Here is an 18,259-nt window from a genome sequence, read left to right on the forward strand (position 1 = left end):
TAGACTTAATTTGATCCAATCTTAAATATTATTATATTATTAAAAATATTTTTATTTAATTTTTTAAAAAAATATTTATATAATTCTAATCAAGTAAAATTTTGAATAATATATCTTAAGCTTAAATTTAATTTGGATCTGATCAAATATTATTATATTAATAAAAAATAAATCTATTTAATTTTAATTAAAAAAATAATATATTAACATTAAAATCTTTTTGATATTTTAATTTTAATCTTTCTATTTTATATATTATTCAATAAAAATATTTTTAATATTTCAATAATAAATATTTATATATTAAATAATATTTTATTATTTTAATAATATTAAATATTATTATTAAAATATAAAATGTTTAATTTTAATAATTTTAATAATAAATCATTTCAATATATTTTAATAATAAATAATTTTTAACATTTTAATGTTACATAATATTATTTTAAAAACAAATTTTTAAAAAATTAATCAAAAAAATAATTTTTAACTCATTCGAACAAAAGAGTCTTTACTTTTTCAAAAAACATTTTCTCATTGTCGATATTCCATGCAACAAACAGAGCATGAGAGTTACATGAATTCTGTCAATATTTCAATGGCTGAGGGTTATCAAGGAAACCCTATTTCGAAATATCATCATATATGGGCAAGTTTTCTTTTTGCCCTACGAACCTCCATGACTGAAGGTTTCTTCTATAGCCACAATTTTTTCAAATTAACACTTTTCCATATACCAAATAGAAGCAGCTTTTCACCTGGATGTTGCTCTATAAACAATAATTACCTGATCTGGCTGTCGGAATAACATATAATAAAAGAGTTATTTTGTAATTAACAAACACGTGCATGATAATACTTTCTGTAGGTCAAGAATTCAGGCAACTAATTTCTGCAGGTCAAGAACTCAGACAGATGATTAAATCACTGCCCAGTTGTTTTGAGAGATGCTTTATTGTTATCTGGAAAATTATCAGCCATTTGAAATAAATCAGATCCAAGTACCCCAGACCGAACTTGAAACCGTGACATTTACTGTATACTATGACACAACTTGTCCAGGAAAATGAACGCCCGGTGCAGTGCCTCATGAACCTGTTGAAAGAATGAAGATTCAGTGCAAAATCACCAAAATGCAATTGTCATTTTCTTTTACATACTCAATTTACCAAAAACATTAGCAAGAACCTCTTACTAGTCCCAAGAAAACAACAATAATATATGGATTTTGAATAGCTCAGTTATCAGCTAAATAAATAGAATTTCAGCTCCTTCTTGAACATATCTCTTGAACATTCAAAAACATAAAGCATATTACATGAGAACAGAGAGAGAAGAAAACTTGAAACGTTTGAAGTGATTAAACTTAATTCTAGTTTGGGACACCATTTACATTTATCATTTACTAGAATAAACAGCCAGTGCAAGTGAAAAGAACAAATAACTTACCATAGTTTTGCCGCACCGTTGTGAATCTGTAAATAGCCTTAATTAGTAACCCATATTTCATGGACTTCAAAGACCCCATATGTCTGTTTTAAAACAAGAAGAAACATATTATTTGGTGTTAGAAGACAGATTTATTCCCACGAAAAAAGAAGGCCAAAAGTTATGCAATGACTGTAAAACTCAGCTCTTAACAAAGTAGAATCTATGCAACCACTATATCAGCACTCGAGATAAGACAGCAGTAGCTAAGTAATTAGTTCTAAGACCACTTATCCTGCATGGTAAAAACAGAAAATCCTTAAAAATCTAGAATCAACAATAAACTGAATGGACTTTTTACATCTTTCCTCAATGCTAATCTTTACTTTTCCAATCAAATCGTGAAATTAAGGAAAAGAGGAGGCTACACATGAAATATTCTTGCTCTGTGCAAAAATGGTAAAAATAATATCCACCATATCTGCATTTCTTCATTTATAATAATAAAAAAAATTGATATATAAAAGAAGATACAATTTAGAAAGTTGTAAATCTTTCGTCAGACAGAATCCCATAATAAGCATTATGGAGAACAAAACAACAAGGTATTTTCTCTGATTCTAAAGAATTTACATCAAGAGAATACTCACACAATCTCAGTATATCGAAGTCTCCATGCAGGGAAACCTAAGTGGCACCTGGCTGGTCCATATATTAATAAAAGATCAGGTTCTGGCCCTCCACTACCTGACAGAAAAGTAGATCAACTTCCAAAAGTCAAGTATTGACATGGTAAAGAAAACTAGTTGTAACAACCACCAAGTAGATCAGACATGCAACACAAACCAACAGTTTTGAGTGCCTCGGCCATTTGAGATTCAGTGAAGATTTGCTCTTCCTGAATTTTGTCAGTAGCACCTGATTTTAAGTACTTCTTAAAAAGTACATTAGCTGCTTTGGCCATTGTTTCTTTCCCATCAGAAAACGAAGCAAACTCCAGAGTCATATGTGTTTGGTCTAGTAGCACATTATTTTCATGAGCTTCCTGCACAAGATAGATCCAAGGTTTGCTAGTAGTTCAGCACCTTTGGAACATTCCATTTGTATCATTGTATGTCACAAAATAATCCAATAACTTTGCACAGAATTGGAGCTCAGGAAACATATGGTACATGGAATAGCTCCCTAAACTAAGTTTTCAGAAAGAAACCTAAGAGTACAAAAAGCAGTCAAGAACAAGACCAAATATAGAAGTCACAAATTTGTATCAGGTTTTTTATAGGAGGTTCAAGATTGTGCCAACCACTAAGTTGACCTTAGTACCATATAACAATTTTTTGTTGCATAGTACATTATTTTCATGAGCTTCCTGCACAAGATAGATCCAAGGTTTGCTAGTAGTTCAGCACCTTTGGAACATTCCATTTGTATCATTGTATGTCACAAAATAATCCAATAACTTTGCACAGAATTGGAGCTCAGGAAACATATGGTACATGGAATAGCTCCCTAAACTAAGTTTTCAGAAAGAAACCTAAGAGTACAAAAAGCAGTCAAGAACAAGACCAAATATAGAAGTCACAAATTTGTATCAGGTTTTTTATAGGAGGTTCAAGATTGTGCCAACCACTAAGTTGACCTTAGTACCATATAACAATTTTTTGTTGCATAGTACCATAAAGAACCTGTGAGTATCAATGATCAATTTGCTATTACACAACATGACAGTTTGTTTTTGGCAACTGATCAGCCATTTAGCCGATTTATATTGAGTAAATGATGTTAATAAGTCATGGTGAACTATGAAACAGATTAATTTGACCATGAGCAGAGAGGGTAGTACCTTAAATAATATTGCACCATCCAACTTTTCCAAGATGAAGTCCTTTGATTTCTTCAATATTCCTAGAACAACAAAATGGTACAAAAACACTATTATGTTAAATACAAAAACTGCGGATGCATCTTCACCTGATTAATCTAGCAAAGGTGAGAATCCAGAATTCTTACCTTCCCTATCATACAGGCAAACATATTTGACACCAACAGCTGCCAGCCATTGCAAAAGCTCAATAATGTTTGAAATTTGGTAAGCTTCTTCACTTTCTACCACAATAGCTAGATACCGGAGCTTGGCTACATGGAGGGATTTGTATCTCCCCAGTATTCCCCAAGAGATAAGATGGCTTTCAAGCGCATTAGCTATACCCAGTGTAAAGTGGCATAAGTTAATAATAACATGTAAGAGATGCCACAATAACCGAAGTAGAAGATTTCCAATCTGCACAAAACCTTAAACCCAAAATGAACATCTAATTCAATTCAGGAAAAATAAATGACAAAAAATTCATCACCACTTCAGCCATGATAATTTGACAGAATAATCATCTCTAATACACTTTAAAGTCCCTTGTTAAACACTAAATTCCACTAAAACCAGGAACATATTTGCTAAAATCTATCCAACAAAAGCAGTAAACAATTGATAACGGTTCTCAATTCAAAGAAAAAGTATTTATATTTAAATCCCAAAACTTGAGAGGTGGGATCCAGTAGGTCTAGATAACACTTGTAACCGATATTCCAATCCCATTCCAGGCTGCCGCGTCCTTTGTAAAAAAACCCATGTATGATTTTAGTATATAGATAATTTACTGAAATTTGAAGGGTGAAAAAAGCCCATCAAAAGTAATGCTAGTAAAAATAGAAAAGAAAAGAAACCAATATTACGTACTCGAGCGATCCAGCGATACAACATCCGCGTTTCCTTCTTGAAATCCATTAATCTTTGAAAAAAAAAAAAGAAACCCATTAGTAATCAAAGAAAAAGCATATTGTTTGACAGGAATCGCTTAAGAAAACGTCCTAACATTTTAAACACAAGCAAGTTGGCGATAGCTCTCTTGGACTGGAATCGTAGCTTGAAGCAAAAGGGGTTCGAGAAATTCCAAAGAAGTTCAAGAGAAACAGGGAAAACCCAAATGCAGAAGCACAATCAACAGAGAAAAAGCGAACTTTTGGAGATTAAAGAGAATGGAAAAGGAACAAGTTATAAACGTAATTCAGTGAGCCAAAGCAAGAGAGAAGACGTCAGCTAGCCTGACCTATTAGTTGAAAGACTTAGAAAAGAGGAGTGAGAGAGAACTGAAAGACGTTTTTGTTGTGGTTTTGATTTTCCTTTTTTTTTTTTTTTTTAAACGGGTTTCCCTGGTCTCTCATCGAGCATGTGTCCCATGTCCCGTGTCCCGTGTCCCGTGATTGAAGGAAGTCCAATGCTCTTTACAAGTACTCATTCCACTTAAAACGAAATTAAAAGGTGTAAATATAAAATAATTCTTGAAATTAAAATAAAATATTTTTTAAAATGCTAATGAGATTTTAGGTTATTGATAAAAAAAATAAAAATTTGAGATTTTAGGTTTAAGTTTTATTTTGTGTGGTTTTAGTTATTAATTAATTATTTAATAATTGTAATTTGATTATGATATAATAATTGATTATTGAATTAAAATAATCTTTCAAAATTTTATCATTTTATTGTAATTAATTAAAATTTTAAATATTTATTTTTTTAATTGAGTTCTTATTAGACTAATAAAATTGATTAACCCTTAATATTTATTTTCATCAATTGAATGAAAATATATGCTTACAAATTTAATTATATAAAAATAAATATTTGTAGTCTCAAATTATTATAATAAAACAATAAAGGCATAGATAATTATTTAATTTTATTTAAAAAAATTTTATATATTTTTTAAATTCTTAATTTATTATTAAACTTTTACTTTTATATTAACTTAAATGAATATAATATTACACACATAAATTTTTTTAAATTCATAATTTTTAAATACCAATTTCAATATCATATCAATATCCATTGATCCAACCTACTCAACGACTTTTTTTTATCTTTTTAAATATTTAAGCAAAAAAAAATCCATCTAAAAATATAGTTTATTACGTTATTTTTGTCCTAAATATTTGTATTTCCTTCCATATAATTATTTATTTTATTGTAATATATTATTTATGAATTAGTTTATTTATCTATGAATTGATAGACTCTATTTTAAGTTTATCTGATAATTAAATTTAAGTTTCATACGTTGTGAGGTGATGATTCAATGTATAATAATCTTTTTGTAGTTATAATTAAAAATTTTGATAATTTATTTTGGCCAGAAAAATCTTGAAAATTTAAGAATGAACTATTCTTATGAAAATTTGTTAATATCATGTTTTTTAAAAATATATATATATTTTTGAAAATTTAACTATTGATATGAAATTCAACTATCCTAATTCCGAGTCACAAATGCAAACAAAAATAAATAAAAAAGAAAAAAAAAACTCATCAATAAAAATATTATTCTAGAAAAGTTTTAAAAACACATATTTATCATAAAATTTTATAAAATTTGTTATTGTTAAAAAAAAAAAATTATGCCTTGCTTTGAGCATTCGTGATAGGCATTATTAGGGTTCAGCAATATTAGGGTTTGGCCTTTCCATATGTATTAAATACTGGCCATGCATAGAAAACCAAATTGAGACTGATAATTGGTTAATTAATAAATAATACAAAAAAAAACATTTTTCTCTAATATTCATTGTTTTTAATAAAATATTTATGCAATACCTTAATTATCACTCTTTGCTAGATTAATTATTTAAATTTAGCATCTGAAAAATTGGATAAGTGATTATTAATTATGCATCTCATTAATAATAATAATTAGTGATGGTAACGGGTTGGGTCAGGACGGATTTTTGCTCATCCCGAATTCAACTCAACTTTAAATATATAAAATCTGAACCCGATTTGATTTGATAATTTTTTTTTATTTTTATATCCGAACTCGTCTCGATATTATATAAAATTGTATTCGATCCGATTTGATTCAAAATTAATAAAATATTATTTGTTAATATAAATATAAAATTAAATAAATAATTAAAAAATAATTTATATATATTAAATCGGGTAAGGCAAAACCCGACCTCGATCAAATTCTAAATTTTTATTTATATCATTCGATCCGATCTAATATCCGACTTAAAAATAAAAAAATCGACCCTAAAAAATCAGGTGAAATCAAAACCAACCAATTTTGAATTAAATTACCTTCTCTAATAATAATAATAATAATAAAATTGACACCGGTAATTAATAATACTTGAGCATAAAATATCAACTTGATCATTTGCTTTTCTTTTTTATTTTCTTTCACCCATGGCCTAAAACCTCCGATCAATATTTTTCATTTTATTTTTAAAATCTAATTTCCCATGGACAACAATGACAATAAAAATACATTGAAAATCTTAACAAGTGATATTGATCAAAAAGTTTAATTAATTAAATCTTTTATGTTGGCCATTAATTTTACAAAGTATTTTTTTTTTTCGAGAAGTCAATTACATAATTAATTAAATTAAAATATGTTTAATAAATTAATTGAGTTTACGCATCCCAATTGCATTCAAGCGTTGCAATTGAAGATTATCGACTAATTTTAGATATTTTCTTCAGTTATTCCTCTATGAACATGAAAAATCATTAACACCAATTCATCTAATTATAGTAAAGCAATAATTAACTTCAATTAATAAAGTCACTATGTCCGAGATGTTCTTGTTTTTCTTATATATCTATCTATCTATTTATTTTTATACTATTTTTAAGACAAATTTTCAATTTTTTTTCTTCAAATAAAACTATTCTAGAAAGAAAAAAAAAATAAAAACTTGGCATGGATTATTCTTACAATTATAGTTTCAAACCTATAAAACAGATTGTTGAGTAAACAATGTTACCGAGACATTTGGTTTTGTTTCATCTTTAAACACGCATTTTGGACGCCGGTGTCGGGTATATACAACTGTCAAATAGAAACTTACTGATAAATTGGGTTTGATGATAAAGAAAAGCAAAATTTAAATCAGAGATTTTTTTTTTTTGGTCAAAGATAAAATTGGAGATTAGTAATAGAAATTTAAATTCTTATCTTAAAAAGTGTTTAAAATTTTAAAAAATATTTATTATATATATTTTTAGTATAAAATTATTATTACGACTATTTTTGAAATTATTTTTTTAAATCACTTGAATAATTAATGTCTACAATATTTGAACCAATGATACAAAAATTAATGATTGAGTCTCACAAAATGTTTATCTATATATTATAAATAAATTGTTTCACTGGATTTTGTGTGCATTTTCACTCGTGGCATTAATTTAATTTATTTAAAATAAAGTAACAATAACAATATAAAATTTGAGATATTTATATTTTCTACTTTCTTAGTACAAATGCAATAGGAAAAAAACTACCCACTCTCATCACATAACTTTTTTTTTTATTTAAAAAAAAAAACAGAAAATTTTTATTTTTATTAAAATCAAAAATTTTTTCGTGAATGTGCCACAATCTAATTGGAGTAAACGCCGAAATGATAGTGTTTGAGTGAATCGGATGCAGGTGATAGTGTCCGGATTACAGCAAAACCACGCGCGAGGAACTTAACCCTAGGCAGGCAGCCACAATGATCAGATAACTAACAAAAAGAATTTGAGTAGTCTTTTTCTTAACGAGAAGAACTCTAATCCCAATCAAATTCTTTATAACTTCTCCCCTATTTCTCTCCCACATTTCTACATTTTCATTTTCTTAATTTCAAACACTATCAGTCTTTCAAAAATCTCCTTCTTTCTGTTTGTGAACCGTGTGACCTAGTTATAATTATGAACGAAGAACAGGAAATCAACAAAAAGAGAAAGAGTAATTGTCAAGAATATCAAGTTACGAAAAGGTTTGAGGAATTCGATGAAGAAGACAACGATTTGCTGGCATTATCTTTGTCATATGGTTCAAAGACGACGACCAATAAGGCACTTCCTCCGACTCCACCAGCGACGCTTCCACAGCAACAAGAACAACCCCAACAAATAGTTTCCCAATCTTTGTCAATGCAAACATTGCTTTCCCAACCCCCGACTCAATTCCCTCTCCAGTTATCCGCCTCCCATCCTCTTTACAGCGTTCCTTTTGTCTCCGGAGCCTCGTCTTCTGCCACTCTTGTGTACCCCCAAGAGCCTGTCTCGTCATCGTCTTTGTCGGTTGTCCCTGGCACAGGCACTGGCACTGGCGCTGGTCCTTCACGCCCTATACGTGTTCGGAGGAACCCTACACAGGCCCCACGAGAAGGGAAAAGCGAGACGGTCACTCAACCGTTTCCATGGGCCACAACCCATCGAGCCACCGTTCATAGCGTTAACTATTTGTTGTCAAAACAAATATTTACAATCACTGGTGATGTTCAATGCAAGAGATGTGAGAGACAGTACGAGATTGCTTATGATTTGAAAGGCAAGTTCGCTGAAATTGGGACTTTTATAGCGGAGAAAAAGAATGCCATGCATGACAGGGCTCCACCTGTTTGGATGAATCCAGTGCTACCCAAATGCAAGTTTTGTGATCAGGAAAACAGTGTCAAGCCAGTGATTTCTGACAAGAAGAAATCAATCAACTGGCTCTTTTTGCTTCTCGGACAAATGCTGGGATGCTGTACTCTTGAGCAGTTGAAGTATTTTTGCAAGCACACCAAAAACCATCGTACTGGTGCCAAAGATCGCGTTCTTTACCTGACTTATCTTGGTCTTTGCAAGCAACTAGATCCCAATGGCCCTTTTAACAGATAAGCTTGATCATCTGAGTATCAGCATTCATGATTTGATTGATTTCAGGAGGATGTAAATTGCGGTAGCTTTCGGTGACTTTAGGACAGTTTAACTTGGTACAATCCTGTGTTTAGGATCTAGGCAGTCTTGGGTTTTAGCAATTTACGTATCTTATCATAACTATTTGTGCTGCTTATACATAAACTACAGTACTGTTTTATTATTGGCAAAAGTTTTTTTTTTTTTTTAGTGTATGTGAATGGTAACTGATAGATGTTTTTCCTGTTCCATTAATGCTGGTATATATGGCAAGACAAGTGTTTATGCCATATCTTTTACCTTAAAATTCTTCCAGCATGTTTCCTTAAGTGGTTTGGTTCATAAATGATGCTGCATGATCCATTAACCTGCCAAAAAATTCTCAGTATTTACAACCAAATTACTAACAATGTAGGTCTCCATATATATATATATATATTATGCAGATTTTCATTATATACTATATATGTTTGTAGCTCTGTGCGTGTTCACTTGCCTGGTAAGCATGAAGCTTTAATAATGTAGTACTACTATTAGTAGTGTTCCTTTTTCCCTTATTATCCGTTTGTTTTTTGATTGAGTGGACATGTGTCAAACAGTAACAAATTAAGGAGTTGGGTGAATGAAAATGAGCATTATATAGTAACGTTTTAGATTTTTTTCTGGGGGGCAATCCTCCTGTGTTCCTAATTCACAGATGCAACACATAAAGAGGAAAGTGTTTGTTCAAATCACACATATCTGATTAACTGTGCTGGATTAGTTGTTTTTCCTTTCTGTATAAATTCATTAGCCAATTGTATACTACTTATCTTGTTAATGCTATCTCATTTCTATTGCGTGATTTTGGGGCACTGGGTTTGTGTTGTGTTTCTTGAGGGACCCTCTTTGTCTTTGATACTGGCCAATGATCATCATTCATCATGTATAATGATCATGTTGGAATGTACCAGACACTGCTTCTTGGAGTTGGAAGTACGAACTCAGTTTTGTGGTCTTACTTTCTATATATAAATAGTGGCAGCCATTTTTGGTCCGGAGTTCCAAAAGAGTTTTCCGGTCTCTAAGGCTGTGTGGCTTCCAGATCCCACTGATATCTTTGCTATTAAAAGGCAAAGAAACAAAAAAGTGGGCGGGAAGCACTTGATTATTGCAGATATACTTTAGCATCTCTTTGAAAAAAAGAAGACAATCACCTCTTTAGTGCTTTGATCAATCTCTTTAGCCTGGAAAAGAAACCAAGCATGTCTAACAATGATCAAATACCTATGGCTTCCAAAAGAAAGGGAAAACCCCTTCGTTTCAGATGGTATACATATCCTAATCTTAAGTGCATGCACTAATAAAAGTAGAGTACTTTTGCACATGATATCTACAGGCATCTCAAAATCCGAAGAAATCATGTCCTGTAGAATTAGAGATGGATAGATTCCTCGCTTTGTCCAACCATGCTGCGTGCATGCATGATTAGCTAGCACTGGTTAGAATGTTCCCTCAAAAGATGTAACACGTGCTTATGTAAAGAGATATCTAATTTGGGATTTGTTCCAATTTGAAAGTGGGAGATAAGAAAATGATCTGGGTATAGATAATACAAATTTTAAAAATAAAAATACTTGATTCAATAATGATATATATCTTTTTACTCAAAAGTGATAAAATAGTGAAATTGTGGTCAAAAAATTATTAATTTTAAAAATAAAATATGCAATCTCTTTATTCAAAAAGCACAATTCAAATTTACTTATTAAATTTTTTTTTTAAAAAAATATTTGTATTCTTTGGATAACTAACTTTTAGACTGTTTATCTTTTTGTTTATTATATTTAATACTAGTTTTTATCCCTGCAGTGTACGGAATTTTTATATTGATAATAATAGTTAATTTAATTATTTATTATTTTGGTAGAATTTGTGTTTATTTAAATGTTTATTTTTTTATCATTAAATGCTTGTCTTGTTTTCTCTTTGTTTTTCATTTTTTATTAAATGTATTTTTGGATAAATATATATTTAATGTTGAAATTTTTGGTTGGGTTTTTAATGAAATTAATTGTCAGAATGAGCAGCAGGGATAGTTGCCATTTGAAATAGCAATTTTATTTATGAACTGATTCTCACCAAGAAAATGTTCGATTATTGGAACTCTGAATGTAAACCTGAAGTTCCGTGGCTTATCTGGAGGAGATGGACAGCTTCAATTCGGTTTTAATTGTGACAGGGTCGGGTTCTTGATTGTATTGAAGATATTAGAGATTGAAGCAACCATGAATATTTATTTTCTCAAATTTTAATTCGGTGACTTTCTGGATTAGATTGATTTCCGTATGCTTTTATAATTAAGGCCCAATAAGAATAAAATCTGTATTGCTTTAGAAACGCCCATTTCTTGAGGAATTTAGTAGGCCCAATATTTACTAGGCCTTGAATGAGGGGAAGTTACCCAAATTTGGCAAGTTGATCTCTTGGCAATCATGGTCTTTGGATCTGTTTTCTTGGACAATAATTGGGAACCCAACAAATATTTCGGAGGTAAAATGGCGTTCTGATGATCATAACACTGTTGGGTGGGAGACTAAGTAGACTGAAAAAGAAGGTTGAAAATGGAGAAGCAAAGGAAAGATGGGAAGGCAGAGCCAGTAGTCATAGGGGGCATGGTTTTGGACATTCAAGCCACTTCTTCAATTCCTCCTCATCCAAGAACCACTTGTCCTGGCAAGGTCTCTTTATCGTCTCACCTTTCTTTGTTTTTTTTTCCCTTTCTTTTTTGGGTATTTGAAGTAGGGAATATTTTGTTTAGATACATTATGTACGAGGAGGCGTGGCAAGGAACATTGCCGAGTGCATGTCGAATCTTGGAGCTGAGCCTTTTATGATTAGTGCTTTGGGATTTGACATGGCAGGTCATTTGCTTTGACCTTTCTCTAATGCAGCATCTTGACAACCTATGACTTTTTAGTAAGGCATGCTTATTTTGGTTTACTAGGAATAAGTTTGTAACTATCCAACCTGATGATCCTGAATATGTGAAATTTTTAATGTGAATTGATGTTAATTATCTGAATTTCATGCAATCTTACGTTTGGCCAACACCCAAAATAATTTTTCTTTGATTTATTATTATAATTAGGAAAATTGTTGTTGGAGCATTGGAAATCTGCAAAGCTACCTACAGAAGGTCAGCCCTTTCCTATTGAAAATCTTGAGTTCTTGATTTATGATGGCCATTGTTAAAGTGATAGTGCTGATATTACATAATCATCTTAATCCTGTTGTTGTAATAAATGCTTACAGTCTGTTTGATGGAACTTTTTCTATTTTGTGAAGAAGCAGTGGTGATTTGATAAGCCACTTTAGTTGGGTTTCTTGTGACATCTTACAAGTTTTATCTTAGGGCTTCCTCTGGGCAATCAAACAGAAACGTTAATAAAATGTTTAATATATTCAACTGTTTTATTCTGTTTCAGGATGTATCAAAAAGCCTGCTTTTATTCTTACATGATTTTTGTTTTCAAGCAGGCATTAGAAGGCACCAGGATATTAAGACTCCTACTGTCTGTCATATCCTTGATGCTACTGGAGAGGTGGCGGCTGGTGTTGCCAGTGTGGAAGCAGTTGTAAGTAGTGTTTGAAGAAATTTTTTTGTCTTATATGTGACTAAAAGTAGTAACTTGTATAAGTTTGAGATGTACTGTTATTATGACTTACTGCAGGAAATGTTTCTCACACCTGAGTGGATTCAACAATTCAAGCATAAGATACATTCTGCCCCTATATTGATGGTTGATGCAAATTTGAGTCCTCCTGCTTTAGAAGCTTCATGCCAAAGTACTTTTAAAACATCACTTCAGATTTTTCTTTTCTCTCCCTCTGGGGTTGTCTTATGCTTTCTGCAAACTATTAGAGCTTCTATTCATCTCAATTTTATTTTGTTTGTTCTCAAATATTTTCTTATTGGTTTTTCCTGCAGTAGCAGCAGAGTCAAATGTTCCAGTGTGGTTTGAGCCTGTATCAATTGCAAAATCTAAAAGAATTGCTCCAGTTGTCAAGTATGTGAGTGTGCTCAGTTTTCGCACTTTTATATTAATCCTTGATACTTTGTGTAAGTTACAACTGTACTACCTTGAGCGCTTTCCTTTCAGTTCTCTTTCTCTTCCTATCTATTGGCTACTAATTTAGATGTAAGGTTTTCTGCAGGTAACTTTTGCTTCACCGAATGAAGATGAATTAATTGCCATGGCAATTGCTTTGTCTTCTGACAATATGTTTCGTCCAATTGAAAGGAATAACTGTTCTATGAATACTTTGTTCCAGATGCTAAAACCAGCAATCTGGCTTTTGCTTGAGAAGGGTGTCAAAATTCTTGTTGTGACTATCGGTTCAGATGGAGTACTTTTATGCTCTAAAGGGGAACCAAGCTCCTGGAGAATTGGTCTAGAGAAGACAAAGCGACTTGGACTCAGTGGACGGTTGTTTGAAACTGTGACATCAAGCCATCCTTCAAATTGGTATTCTGATGTTAATGTTCTTGAGAGAAGCCCATATTTTTTGGCTGTGCATTTTCCTGCACTCCCTGCCTCAGTAGTAAGGCTTACAGGAGCTGGTGATTGCTTGGTTGGTGGAATGCTTGCTTCTCTTTGTGCAGGTTTAGATGTGATGCAGAGTGCGGCAATTGGCATTGCTGCAGCTAAAGCTTCTGTTGAGGTGGACAGCAACGTACCTTCTCAATTTTGTTTGGCAACAATTGCTGGTATATATCCTTGATTTCAAACTGTCGCTGATTTGTGTATCGTTTAAGCATGAATTTGCAACTTTGATATCATATGAATGATGTGGAAGTAGTAATTAAATGGCAATTTCATTATGCAGGTGATGCTAGGATGGTATATTCAGCTGCCAAAGTTTTGCCAAATCAATCTAAGCTATAATGCATAAGTGAGGCAAGTTTGGGTAGACATCCCAATTTAGAGCCATATGGTTGCATCTTTTACTGTTGTACACAAAAAAACTTATATTTTGTTGGCATAATTTTTTTTTTGTTCAAAAGAAAAGGGAGAATTTGAATCCCAAATTTATTGATATAATTGCATCCAGTTTTCACCAAATATAATTAAATATGAATTTAACTGTTACAAAAGTTTGAAGGGATATTATGAAAAAACTGAGGCTATGGGTAATTGGGCCATTTTGCCCATTAAAAGAAAAGGAAAGAGGATAAAAGACCCTCTTAGTGTTGGCCTATCGGGGTTTAAGGCAACGGGTGCTAGCCCGTGCACGGTGCACCAACGTAAATGCTAGGTTTAGTTGCCAATTTCCTCTCTGAACCACGTTGTCGGTTGAAGACTTCGAAGACGATTTCCTTCCGTTGTTTACGTGAATGAGGTCGTTGAGGGATGGTTTAATATTCCACGTCCAAGCCATAAAAGCTGGCTTTACACCACCGATTCTCACGTTCAATCAACTCATTCATCTCTACTCCAAACACGGCGGTATCCATGAAGCTCAAAAACTGTTCGATGAAATGCCCGAACGAAACGTTTTCTCTTGGAATACAATCATCTCCGCCTACATAAAATCCCAAAACCTAACACAAGCGCGTGTTTTATTCGACGATGCACCACGGAAAGACTTGGTCACTTACAATTCAATGTTGTCTGGTTATGTAAGTGCCGATGGGTATGAAACTCACGCGCTGGAATTATTTTACGACATGCGAACGGCACAAGATGTTAAGATTAAAATCGACGAATTTACTGTAACCACAATTCTAAATTTGAGTGCGAAGTTGACTAAATTGAGTTATGGTGCTCAGTTACATTGTTTTATGGTGAAAACAGGGAATGATAAAACTGGATTTGCTGTGAGTTCTCTCATTGACATGTATTCTAAATGTGGGTGTTTTAAAGAAGCGTTTCAAGTTTATAAAGGTGGTGGTGGATTGGTTGATTTGGTTTCGAAGAATGCAATGATGGCAGCATTTTGTAAACAAGGTGAGATGGAAATGGCTTTGGAACTCTTTTGGAAAGAGCCTGAGTTGAATGATGCTGTATCTTGGAATACTTTGATTTCAGGTTATCAACAACACGGCTATTTGGAAGAGTCACTGAAGCTGTTTGTTATGATGGGAGAAAATGGGTTTAGATGGAATGAGCATACTTTTACAACTGTTCTAAGTGCTTGCTCCACATTGAAGAATTTGAAAGCTGGAAAGGAAGTTCATGGGTGGGTTTTGAAGAATGGTTTGAGTTTGAATCCTTTTGTAAGTAGTGGCATTGTTGATGTTTATTGCAAGTGTGGTAAAATGAAGTATGCAGAGTTAATGTATTTGGGTAGTGGGAGAAGCAACTCCTTTTCAGTTACTTCAATGATCGTGGGCTATTCATCTCAAGGTAATATGGTAGAAGCGCGGAGGCTTTTTGATTCGTTGGCTGAGAAGAATTCTGTTGTGTGGACGGCATTATTTTCTGGTTATCTCAAATCACAGAATTGTGATGCTGTGTTTCAACTCTTGAGTGAGTTTTGGGATAAGGAAGCAACTATTCCTGATGGTTTGATACTTATGAATGTGCTTGGTGCTTGTGCCTTACAAGCGACTCTGGATCCAGGAAAGCAGACTCATGGTTATATGCTGAGAGTGGGAATTGAAATGGATGAGATGTTGTTTAGTGCTATGATAGATATGTACTCAAAATGTGGGAATATAGCATATGCAGAAAAGATTTTTCAAAAGGTTAATGTTAAGGATTCAGTCATTTATAATGTAATGATGGCTGGCTATGCTCACCATGGACATGAAAGTAAAGTTTTTCAGCTGTTTGAGGAGATGGTGCAGCAAGGAATCAAGCCTGATGTTGTTACCTTTGTTGCACTTCTATCAGCTTGCCGTCACTGTGGTTTAGTAGAACTGGGGGAAAAATACTTTAATTCCATGACAGAATTTTATAAGATGTTGCCTGAGATTGACCACTATGCTTGTATGATTGATCTGTATGGGAGGGCTAACCAATTAGAAAAAGCTGTGGCATTTATGAAAGTTATTCCCATAGAACATGATGCTGCTATTATGGGGGCATTTCTGAATGCTTGTAGATTAAATAAAAATGCAGAATTGGCCAGAGAAGCAGAAGAGAAACTACTAAGAATTGAAGGAGATAATGGAGCTCGGTATGTGCAGTTGGCCAATATTTATGCTGCAGAAGGAAACTGGGCAGAGATGAGGAGGATAAGGAAGGAGATGAGAGGGAAGGTCAAGAAGTTTGCTGGTTGCAGTTGGGTATTTGTGGAAAATGAAGTTAATACTTTTATCTCCGGTGATAGATCCCACTCAAAAGCAGAGGCTATTTTTGCAACATTAGACTGCTTGACCAGAGAACTACATGAAACTGGCGAGGCATTCCTTTGAGAAGACTATGTTCTACGGTCCAACATGTCATTGCAAAAATCAGATTATTTGGAGTCAGAAATCCAGGGTGACATCTGGGTTTTCATGCCCATTCAGTGCCATGGATATGCAGGAGGTATGCTGCAGTTCCATTATAGTGAGCAGGGTGTCCTTATACGTCCTATTAACTTATTGTACAATAACAAGTCTTCATTTCTCTCTCGTTTATTATGTTTTACGTGTAGATTATTAAAGGCAATCCTATAAACACATTTTGCATCGTTTGGTGTCTTCCTTACACAACAGTACTACAACTTCATCCTTTTTCCTTGAAAAACATGTCCATTGGTAATAAATTTTCAGCCAAATTATTGGCACAATTATCATCCTTTCCCGTTGTCTTTCTTATCTTCTTGTTTTGCTTGCTTTTCCTTCCAACTCAAGGTTGCTTTGGTATTTTATTTTGCTTCCAACTCGGGCATATACTACTTTTGTGCTCACCCCCTAACAAATATCTTACATATAATGTAGAAGCCTACTTCAGCCTTTGGAAGCACATGGAATGCTTCATTGTTAATATTTGTATCTTGGCCTACAAAACTGGAACTTCTGTTGTTTCTTTGTTTTCATACTGAAAAAGCTAGCCTCATTTGTTGTTATTTTTCTATTCGAAGGTGCATGTGACAACTTTATTAGTCTTCTGGAGCTCAATGATAGAAGCAAGGATTACTGAGGAAGTCATGATACGTTCAATTTGGTCCCAGTGCCCCATTCTGGTATGCATTCATTAGCTTATTTCTTCACAAGGTATACACACCATAAATGCCATCTTTTTCTGACCCACTTCTGTATGTTTCACATATAATCTAATCTGTCTGTCAATGATCGTATGAAACAGTGGAGAAGACCAGTTATTAAACAGCAAAGCAATTGAAACCGAAGCTGAGAGTGCAAACGTATGAAATTTTTGGAAGGATGCCATCGACCCCAAAGATGTCTAATGCTACCACTACTGCCTGCAATGGCTTTCCCTTACAAAGCAGCATGATTCCCAGCTGCTTTGATTGCTCTCCTGGCCAGGATCATACTTATACCTTTGGCATAATTCCCATCTTCAGAAAGAGCACAAACAGCATATTGATCTTCAATGCATGCCTTTCCAATTTTTCTTCAAAATTTGTTAAACCATAAAAGTATAATCATCATTAGTTATAAGGAAATTGTTGGATTCAGGATTTCTATTAAGTTTTGCCTATTAATTTATCAGCGCATATTGTACATTAGTATGCTTGGAATTGTTAATATATCACAATAAACCTACAGCAATAGACAATAATTAATAATAAAAAATATAGAAAAAATAAAGCAGATTAAGATTTACGTGAAAAATCTTATAGCATAGAAGAAAAAATCATGAACAATTAGAAAAATTTTACTATTAAATAATGGATATACAAAGTTCTTCCATAGCTAAAACTAAAGAGAGAGAATTAGAAAAATCTTATCAAATAAATGACTTAATAAATACATACTGAATTTGCTCCTAGAGAGCTTTAAATTCAATATTCACCGTTCAGAATGTAGAACTCTGAATCATAAACTTGCTGACAAAATTTTAGCTCAATCGGATTACGAATCGACTTTCGTTCAACTAACTATCCTTTTTTTTTTCTCTCTATTTTTTTGGCTTTTCTTCTTTCTTTTCTTGGTTTGCG

The 18,259-nt window shown here is 32.8% G+C and overlaps 4 protein-coding genes across 5 annotated transcripts; 3 read left to right on the top strand and 1 right to left on the bottom strand.

Annotated features, from left to right (window-relative positions):
* Window positions 1-737: 737 nt before the first annotated feature.
* Window positions 738-4,602, bottom strand: LEW1 (Undecaprenyl pyrophosphate synthetase family protein). The gene is made up of 8 exons (XM_089761106.1): window positions 4,302-4,602; window positions 4,166-4,217; window positions 3,442-3,712; window positions 3,275-3,336; window positions 2,278-2,476; window positions 2,082-2,178; window positions 1,453-1,535; window positions 738-1,098 (listed from the first exon to the last, which is right to left on the bottom strand). Exons 2-8 carry the CDS (start codon window positions 4,211-4,213, stop codon window positions 1,091-1,093), a joined length of 768 nt encoding a protein of 255 aa, XP_089617232.1. The 5' UTR covers window positions 4,214-4,217; window positions 4,302-4,602; the 3' UTR covers window positions 738-1,090.
* A 3,428-nt stretch (window positions 4,603-8,030) lies between these two features.
* LOC111281641 (uncharacterized) lies at window positions 8,031-9,564 on the top strand. Its single transcript, XM_022869323.2, has one exon. The coding sequence runs from the start codon at window positions 8,189-8,191 to the stop codon at window positions 9,143-9,145; it is 957 nt and encodes a 318-aa protein (XP_022725058.2). The 5' UTR covers window positions 8,031-8,188; the 3' UTR covers window positions 9,146-9,564.
* Window positions 9,565-11,714: 2,150 nt separating this feature from the next.
* Window positions 11,715-14,247, top strand: LOC111282039 (pseudouridine kinase). Its single transcript, XM_022869943.2, has 8 exons — window positions 11,715-11,883; window positions 11,964-12,066; window positions 12,294-12,341; window positions 12,683-12,780; window positions 12,877-12,991; window positions 13,134-13,216; window positions 13,361-13,913; window positions 14,033-14,247. Exons 1-8 carry the CDS (start codon window positions 11,767-11,769, stop codon window positions 14,089-14,091), a joined length of 1,176 nt encoding a protein of 391 aa, XP_022725678.2. The 5' UTR covers window positions 11,715-11,766; the 3' UTR covers window positions 14,092-14,247.
* Window positions 14,248-14,371: 124 nt separating this feature from the next.
* LOC111282038 (LOW protein: PPR containing-like protein) lies at window positions 14,372-17,824 on the top strand. 2 transcript variants are annotated; one of them, XM_089761107.1, is made up of 3 exons: window positions 14,372-16,680; window positions 17,219-17,351; window positions 17,443-17,824. In XM_089761107.1, exon 1 carries the CDS (start codon window positions 14,541-14,543, stop codon window positions 16,563-16,565), a length of 2,025 nt encoding a protein of 674 aa, XP_089617233.1. In that variant the 5' UTR covers window positions 14,372-14,540; the 3' UTR covers window positions 16,566-16,680; window positions 17,219-17,351; window positions 17,443-17,824. The 2 variants fall into 2 exon arrangements, with proteins under 2 accessions (XP_089617233.1, XP_022725676.2); XM_022869941.2 differs by having other exon boundaries at window positions 17,219-17,320.
* Window positions 17,825-18,259: the final 435 nt, after the last annotated feature.

The sequence above is a fragment of the Durio zibethinus genome, chromosome 5, assembly GCF_047325235.1.
Source record: "Durio zibethinus cultivar Kanyao isolate XHJ-2024 chromosome 5, ASM4732523v1, whole genome shotgun sequence".
Taxonomy (NCBI): domain Eukaryota; kingdom Viridiplantae; phylum Streptophyta; class Magnoliopsida; order Malvales; family Malvaceae; genus Durio; species Durio zibethinus.

Coding starts and splice junctions, on each gene's coding strand:
- LEW1 (XM_089761106.1), bottom strand. CDS start 4,213: ATGGATTTCAAGAAGGAAACGCGGATGTTGTATCGCTGGATCGCTCGA. Junction 3,713..4,165: donor TGTATCGCTGGATCGCTCGA/GTACGTAATATT, acceptor GGTTTTGTGCAG/ATTGGAAATCTTCTACTTCG. Junction 1,536..2,081: donor CTTCGATATACTGAGATTGT/GTGAGTATTCTC, acceptor GTTTTAAAACAG/ACATATGGGGTCTTTGAAGT.
- LOC111281641 (XM_022869323.2), top strand. CDS start 8,189: ATGAACGAAGAACAGGAAATCAACAAAAAGAGAAAGAGTAATTGTCAA.
- LOC111282039 (XM_022869943.2), top strand. CDS start 11,767: ATGGAGAAGCAAAGGAAAGATGGGAAGGCAGAGCCAGTAGTCATAGGG. Junction 12,067..12,293: donor TTTGGGATTTGACATGGCAG/GTCATTTGCTTT, acceptor TATTATAATTAG/GAAAATTGTTGTTGGAGCAT. Junction 12,342..12,682: donor TGCAAAGCTACCTACAGAAG/GTCAGCCCTTTC, acceptor GTTTTCAAGCAG/GCATTAGAAGGCACCAGGAT.
- LOC111282038 (XM_089761107.1), top strand. CDS start 14,541: ATGAGGTCGTTGAGGGATGGTTTAATATTCCACGTCCAAGCCATAAAA.